At 36.6% G+C, this 8763-nt stretch overlaps 1 protein-coding gene across 1 annotated transcript; it reads left to right on the top strand.

Annotated features, from left to right (window-relative positions):
• Positions 1–5342: 5342 nt before the first annotated feature.
• Positions 5343–6576, top strand: LOC105084563 (putative olfactory receptor 2B8). The gene has a single exon (XM_064476037.1). It carries the CDS (start codon positions 5519–5521, stop codon positions 6455–6457), a length of 939 nt encoding a protein of 312 aa, XP_064332107.1. The 5' UTR covers positions 5343–5518; the 3' UTR covers positions 6458–6576.
• The last annotated feature ends 2187 nt before the right edge of the window (positions 6577–8763 follow it).

Here is an 8763-nt window from a genome sequence, read left to right as displayed (position 1 = left end):
CATCTTTTGGGTAAGATGACCATGTATGTGAAAATCCCTTGAAGAAGTGAATTATTTTTCAATATAGAGTAAACAACATGCTTGCTTTGTAGTCTGGCACTATATTGTATCTCTCTTGTAATTACTTCAATGCATTCTGAGGTTTTTGATTTTTGAGAATCCCTTTTCCCATCATTTTAGTGTTTTCCGTATCATTTTCCTTCTGTTTCACTTTCAGTGTATGTCTTTGTTCTCCATTTAACTCAAGTCTCAGTATATATCTAAAGTCTCTCTCAGTTCCTGTTATTTCTCCTTCTAGATTTGTCTTCTGGATAATTCTCTGTTTTTCTGAGCCCTTTCTTTTCCACATTCCCCATTTGGGCTCTTTATCCATTTATCAGTGGTACCTACAGATTTCCAAAAGCACGGTAGCTATACAGGGATGGTTGCATTTCTTAGGAAGTTTGCACGTTTACTCCTACTTATCTCAGATAGAGGACTAGTATTAAGGAAGAGAATCAGACAGCTGAAAATAACTCACAGACCAGAAGTAGCCTGTGCATTAATTTACTGAATAATAGCAATTTAGACATTTCAAATAAAAGTGTGTCCTCACTATTCTAGCTGTTCAGAGAGGATGGGGTCCTGGAACCTGGTGGAGAGGTGTTCCTGTCCTATTATGCTGTCCTATAACATGGCCGTAATGTGGGTGTAACTGTCCTATGTGTGTTCCTTATGTCCTGTGGCTGTCTCTCTGTGCCTCTGTCTCTGTCCCTGTCTGTCTTTCTGTCTGTCAGTCTGCCTCTCTCTTTCTGTCTCTCTGTCCCTCTCTCGGTCTGACTTCTCTGTCTCTTTGTATAAACATATTCAATTTAAAGAGCAATTAAAAAGTGAATAGTCATGATATCTCCCTCCTTAACTCAAACCTAGACACTGCCTCTGACAGCCTCTACCTAATCGCGTCCCCTTTTCTCCCCTGTGATCTTAACTTTGTTATACTCAGCTTTTTCATGTTGTTTTTCGTGTTGGTTATGATTTTTGCCTATAACCACGGTTTTACCATGCCTGTTTGCATTCATAAATAGCAGTTTGTTTTACCCGTTTTAGAACTATATGTAGAGAGATTGCTTATTTTGTGAGTTGCGTCTTTTGCTAAACATTTTTTGAGAAAGAGTGTTTTGATGTGTTTAGCTGCATTTTCTCTATATTTGTTGATGTTCAGTCTTCTGTTGTATGAATAGTTCACAGTTTACCAATTTTAGTGTGGATGGGCATTTGGATTGTTTTCAGGTTTTGATTAATACAAACAATGCTGATATGAGCATTCTTGTACATGTCTCTTGGGGCACATGACCAAGAACTACTTTAGTGAAGGACACTGTAGGTAGGAATGTGAAAATTGCAGGCAGCATTACTAGATAACAGCCAAGTTACTATCCAAAGGGTGAACTGGAAAGAAAAGCATTAATAGCGGTCTGGATTCTGTGCCTCCTCTGGACAACGTAAGCAGCGTTTGTCTTTACTAAACCTCCTTATAAATATTATGATGGGATTTAACTAGTAGGGAGATAACAGAATATTCTAATCTAAGAATGTTTTCAAGAGATATGTCTCTAGGCTGAATATTACAAATAAACCTGGAATTCATGGATATATGGGGAAGAGTTGTCTATAGAATATAAATGAATCACAGAAGCTTTCTCTGCTTGTCTGACTAATGACATATGAAATAAAAGATGCTTCAAAGCTAAATGACTTTCTCTGAGCTAGCTTATACTGCTAACTAGCAATCACCTCTTTCTGTGAAACAAAATGTGGTCCCACCTGGAAAAAGGGGCTTTTGTTTTTTTTTTTTGAGGCTGCATTTGCTGTTTAGTGCCAAAGCTTTCCAACGCTGTTGCCTATATTGTCAATTAAAGATATATGCTTACAAGTAATTAACTGATTTTCAAAGTTGACTTCTACAAATATAATACCCATCGACTTCCTTCCATTTTTCATTAGCAATTTATATAGTTCATGGTAACTATCTTGGTAAGCCAAAATCATGTGAAACTTAAATGCAAAGACTAGTTGAATTTAAACAAACCATGTGAGTTTTGTTAAAAATTAATAGTTTCTCCTTTCATTGTTTGAGAAAATAATTAAAACTTTTGGGTATACACTGAACAATGTATATAGTACTTGATTTTTTTTCCTTAGCCACAGTAAATGTTTGGTAGTAAATGTAGTGGTTGCCGCCCATTATATTCACCTTAAAGACTAGAATGTGCCCAATTATTAGCTGTATGATCCTGTAGAAGTTGGTTATGAATTACAGTGACTGAAAATCATTTGCATATTTACATTTAAAATGAAGTAGCTGAATGAATTCTTATTTATTTGTTATATATTTATATGTAAAAATTGTTTTTCCAAGTGTGAGAAAAAAATCTTAGGTGGTTGGTAAACATCTAAGTCATTCAAAGATGAGAGCTAAGGTGACTGTGAATTCTAGGGAATATTCTGTCCTCTGTCAAATACATGGAATCACAACAAAGAGGAGATTAGGTATCCTCTGGTATTCTTCTTGAGATTCTTTTCCCCTGAGGACTGGAATCTCTGGACAGCTTGGTGATATCAGCTAATTAACAGTAGAGGACAAACATTCTCCAGAAATTCAGTCAGGGCTGATTGTTTCTGTGTGCCAGCCCAATCACAGAGCAGTTTCATACCACCTTGTCCTGTTGCCCACAGGGATCTCTGTGTCATAGGGCCAGGTCATTGTATTCAGGAGATTTATACTGAGACTTTGGAATTGCCTTTGTTCATCTTACAACCTGCACAGAATGCAGATCTTCAATATCATTTGGAGATATCTGAGGTCATCATGAGAAAGCATCTTCTTGCTTAAGGGAAGTTTCAGAATAAGCAATGCTTGCACTCACTCCACACAAGCTGCTTTCTGATTCTACATTTCCAAGTTCTAATCCCCAGTACCATATTAGAGATAGTAACTTGGAAATGAGGTAGGGAAAGTGCTTAGGACCCACGGATAAGATGAATAAAGGTGAGCAGAATGGAACTTAGTCTCTGTGTTGCTTTAGGAATTGGCAAATTAGACTATTTTTCCATTGCAGTTATTCTTGAAACAAAACGCTAAGTTGGTTTGTGTATATGTCAGCTGGCAAAAGGAACTGAAATTCCTACAGAAACTTCCCAAATATAAGTGCCAGCACTTTTTCAGGATTCATTGAGGAACTGGATAGAGCAGAATTGGTATGTAAAAAATATCAGTGAATGTTGTATATTTGAAATATCTCAAAAACAGACATTATGTTGAGATCACCTGTGTTAAAAATGTATGGTATACATATTGATTAATTTTATTAAAATACTTATTTTTCCACTAAAATTTTAATTATATGTGAATATCGTACAATTATTGTAATTGTAAACTATTCACTTCTACCACCTGATATGTGTCAGTACTAAGCATTTAACCTCTTTCATTTGATGCCCATTCTGTTGATCAATATAGTAGCATTGTGTTTTTGTGAGATGTCATTTTCCATGACATTATTTTTTGATAATTGTTATACAGAATGTCATCTTTGTTTTATAAAATCTATTTTAAAAATATTAGCTGTTTAAAATTTTTTCTACATACACTCACTTAGCTTTTTTCAATATTTGTTTTTGTATCCAAGTATTAATTTATATATATGTGTATATAATTATAACAGGACTTCCTATGTCATGTCATATCATGCTGGTTCTCTAGGACACCATTCTTTGTTCTTGATGCTAGGATGAATGTGTCTAATATTTCCAGTCATTATTATTTATGTAGTTGTCTGATATGGATCAATATTTCTTACTACAGTTAGTCAACTGATGCTTATGATTGATGACATAGATGATGACTTCCAGGGAAATTACACAATTCTTTAAATGTGGTGGGAAAGAAATGGAAATTTCTCATTAACTTGAGCCAAAAATATTTGTTGTTTTGGCAGATTGCCTTTGGTGGTTGTGTAGACAACTTTATGTTAAATGGATGCTGAGTAGAAAAGTAGAAAGGGAGCAGTGTGACCCAGGCCAGCAGAATGTACTCTTGAGAATCAGTGGGATAATGCATCTTGTACCTAGACATTTCCCATATCCAATGTTACAAACAGTAATAATCTTCATGAATGTAAAAGAAAAAAATTAAAATAAGAAGAGAAAATATGGCATTAGTGTCCTCATTATGTCCCAGTGTGCTCTCTATGTGGGTAGGAAATAATTGTACAGAGACAACTACTTTCTTTATTCTGTTTTAGTTGGCAAAGTAACTTTGCTTGGTAGTTTACTTTTCAACCTGCAATCATATTCAGCGTTCTTTTTTGTTAATTTACACGTTATTCTGTAAAGCAGTAAATGGATTGTACAACTTCATCTCATGTAAGAGTTTTTTTTAATTGAGGTAAATTGAGTTATTATAATAACTTCAGGTATACAACATAGTAATTTTATATATTTAGAGATTATACTCATATAAAAAGTTATTATAAAATATTGGCTGTCTTCCATACACTGTATATTACATCCGTGTATCTTATTTATTATACCTAGTGGTTTTTGTTGATAGTGAATAATCCACCTCCTTTAAGGTACCACGCAGTCTTGTTGTTGGTAATATGTGAAAATAACATCAACAGAAAGAAAAGGTAAGTCTGGTCACTGGATTTTGGACTACTGACTTCAACTGACTACATATAGCCGATGAATTTTTGGAGTTCTTGTTAAATTGGTATAGTAAGGTGAGGCATCTTGAGGGCAAGAATTAAGCAGTATAATTTACTGGTGGTATTTTCAGGCTCTGTCTGAGTATTTAATTGTTTTATTACCATACAAAAAGATGAAGGTAGCATCGACAAATATAATATATTAGAGGAGTAGAGAGGCAATTCTCTCAAAATGTTTATGTGCAGCACTCTTAGTGATGTTTTGAATATGATTTAGTCCTTTGTATAAGTCCATTCTAGGTCATAAATTCCTATTACTAAATGCATTTTAGAGATTATCTAGTGTTCTATTGCATGTGGAATATGTGCAAATTTAGGTGTGTAGAATTATGGGATTCATATTTAAAATAACCTTTCCTCCTATCTGAGTCTCTTTCATATTTCATTGTTTCTGATTGCCCTTCCCTTTTTCTCCTATCCCCATTTTCTCTAAAATGTACTTATATTCACATAGCACCTTAAATCCTATTACACCCAATCTGAGAGAGATCTTTTTAATGTTTGACTGATGCAGACACAAGGCCCACTATTTGATTTCCCTATATTAAGTGTCATTATTACTATTTTTGATAATGTTGCCTAAATTGTTATGACACATGTCAATTTAAAAAAAAAAAGTACATTATTTATTCAAATAGTATATAAATTCCATGGCCCTGCCTTTTAACATGATAAATTCACATCCTCTCCCACTGTCCCTTTCTTTTTAAAGATACCTTTTAAAAATTGTTCGATGCTTTGTCTTGACAGGACCCACGTGCTAACAAAGGATGGAACAGAAAAATGGAAGTTCTTTCACCGGGTTTATCCTGCTAGGTTTCTCTGACAGGCCTCAACTGGAGCTAGTCCTCTTTGTGGTTCTTCTGATTTTCTACACCTTCACTTTGCTGGGAAACTCAACCATCATTGCATTGTCCTATGTGGACCCACAACTTCACACCCCTATGTACTTTTTCCTTTCCAACCTAAGCTTCCTGGACCTGTGTTACACTACCAGCATTGTTCCCCAGTTCCTCGTTAATCTCAGTGGAGCAGACAAATCTATCTCCTTCGGTGGGTGTGTAGTTCAGCTGTTCACCTCTCTGGGGTTGGGATGTACAGAATGCATTCTGTTAGCAGTAATGGCATTTGACCGCTATGCAGCTGTTTGCAGGCCCCTTCACTACACAGTGATCATGCACCCTTGTCTCTGTGCCCTGATGGCTTCTGCTTCATGGCTCGTTGGTTTTGCCAACTCCTTATTGCAGACAGTGCTCATCTTCCTTTTACCACTTTGTGGCAGAAATGAATTAGACCACTTCTTTTGTGAGGTCCCTCCTTTGCTCAAGCTTGCCTGTGTTGACACCACTAGGAATGAGTCTGAGCTCTTCTTTCTCAGTGTCTTCATTCTTTTCATACCTGTGGCATTAATCATGTTCTCCTATGTTCAGATTGCCAGGGCAATCTTAAGAATGAAGTCTGCTGCAGGGCAGAGAAAAGCATTTGGGACATGTGGATCCCACCTGACCGTGGTCTCCCTGTTCTATGGCACAGCCATCTATGCTTATGCCCAGCCCAGGAACAACTACTCCCAGGATCAGGGCAAGGTCATAGCTCTCTTCTACACTGTCGTTTCCCCCATGATCAACCCCCTGATATACACACTGCGGAACAAGGATGTGAAGGCAGCAATGAAGAAGGTGTTTTGGAAGGACTCTGACTCCAGATGATGGTGGGTGGAAGACAGTGTAATGCAAGGACTTTGAATGCCTGAGGTCTTTAGATGTATGTGTGTGTCCCCCATGTGTCATCCAAAATTTTTCCTGATAGTTATCTTGGGATTTTTTTCTTACTTCATTCTCTTACAAAAGTGAGTGTTCAAATCTAAGTTAATGGAGTCATTCCAACTTCTAGAGATGGTCATTCAGTATTTCTAGAGCATCTTAATTATATTTATTATTTTTAAAAACTCCACATTTTTCTCTTATTTGCAATCCTATTTGAGAACAGTATTCTATTTCTACTTACAAAAAAGAGATGTGAATCCATAACATGAAGGCACAGCCAAAATAATACCATCAATCCACAGGAACACTGTAAGGAATACTAACATTTTATCATTTTCTAAGAGTTGCTAGAGGGATATCATTGATTTGTGCATTTGATCTTGGCGCTATTACAACATACATGGGTTGAGGTTGACTGTTATCAGTTTTTTTAATCGAAGTAGGTATGGAAACTGTGGATAAAATAAACTTTAAAGAAAAAGTTGCTACATTAATTTTAATAAAGCCATTGAGATATTAAGGCCCAACTGTACCCTCACCAGTGTGGCAGTCATATTATATAACATTCATTTCAGAGAAGGCTGTACGTAGGACTCACTGAGCGAAGGGTCTGATGCACTGCTGCCAGGGACCTTGGTAGCCCTTAGCTGGTAAGAAACAGCAAATAGTGCTCATGTGCTATATAGTACAGAGCAGCAGAAACACTGATGTGAGGTATAGAAGTTAATTATTTTAAGTTTGTGAGCCACCTAGTTGCTTTTAAAAAGTGTCTTTTGAGGACATTATGAAATCTGAATAGTATATGACCCAAGTTTTGTTGCATATTCTGTACATTTTACCTACAGAAATGCAGCAAAGTGCCTCCTCCCTGCTGGCACTGCCCAGGCCAGAGGGCAGGGCACAGTTTCCCTACATTCTGCCTTGCCTCCCCAGAGCATTCCCAGGCTTAGGAAGGGGAACCACAGGGAGACGACACTGCCAGCAGAGACTGAAGTCCCTCCCCAAAAAAGGATAAAATGTATTTAGATTACTCTCCTCCTACTATTTTATGAATTCTTTGATTGAGGCATCCATTGGTCTAGGCCTTTGTATCTCACATCTTGCAAAGGCCCTGTATAATTTGAATTCAGTGACATATTCTAAAACTATGAAAAATAGCCCCTTATTTCCAAGAAACCCCATGTTCTGTAGAAGCTCACTCAAATTCACTGGGAAAAAAGTTAAAGAATAAATATAGTGCATATTAATTAAAAAAATTGTATATGCCTAAACTTTTCAAATAGCCATCTCATTATGGAATAACTATCATACAATTCTGAATTGTGAATAATAAATATAAACATCCCAGAAAAATTTAATCTGACAGTCTGTCCCTTAGATACCCACTCAAGCTCAGTTTGTGGTGTACATTTATTTTGGGGTAGGAATGCTGGTTTTGTATATATTTAATGTCATGAACAGTGTATATTTCCACGGCGATTAGAGGTTTGACAATGTCACAAATCACAGAAGTGTTTATGTAAATGCAGATTTTCCCAAAACATACCCCAGTGCAGGTAATCACACTTGTATTTCAGAGTGGAGATGTAAATTACCACTCAGTTCCCTATCCTGACAGCTAACCTACATCCTCCTGTGCCTGGAGCCCCCTAAGCTGGTAATGCTCATGACACGTGATCTTAGAACAGAGAGGTCATTTGGCAACTGGAAATGATGGTTTGGCAAATTATACACATGGTTAGGAGTCTTTCTATGTCCCTGATAGCTTCTCAGTATTCACACTTGAAACCAACACTTGGAAAATTTTGGCATCATAGTGATAATAATACATACTAGTATAAAAAATTTTGGAATGCTGTTCACCCTCAATGGTGACAAATTTCCCACTCACCATTATTGTTCAACAACATCCTGATAGTTATACCTTAATGGTCACTTTAAAATCCCTCCAATGAACGTTCTTTGGTGCAGAAACCCTCAAGGTCTCGTGAAGTCACAGAGCCTATTGTTCTGGCTGAGCAACTGCTTTTCTGCTCTTAAGGACACACAAAAGCACTGTTGCAAAACAGATTTATTTCCTTTAAGTAAACACTTGAATGGCATTTGGATGTGTATATTTTGGGAGAGTAAATCACAGGTAATAAAGGTCTCTGGTCCCCAGCTACAATTAAAAAAATCATTTAAGATACCAAAACCCACAAGTTCAATATTGTTCTGGAACAGTTTTCAAATGGTATCTAGACACTCTG

The sequence above is a fragment of the Camelus dromedarius genome, chromosome 19, assembly GCF_036321535.1.
Source record: "Camelus dromedarius isolate mCamDro1 chromosome 19, mCamDro1.pat, whole genome shotgun sequence".
Lineage (NCBI taxonomy): Eukaryota > Metazoa > Chordata > Mammalia > Artiodactyla > Camelidae > Camelus > Camelus dromedarius.
This window is presented reverse-complemented; position numbering and strand designations above follow the sequence as displayed.

What these genes read in the sequence shown, in the direction of transcription:
- LOC105084563 (XM_064476037.1), top strand. Translation starts at nt 5,519, where the DNA reads ATGGAACAGAAAAATGGAAGTTCTTTCACCGGGTTTATCCTGCTAGGT.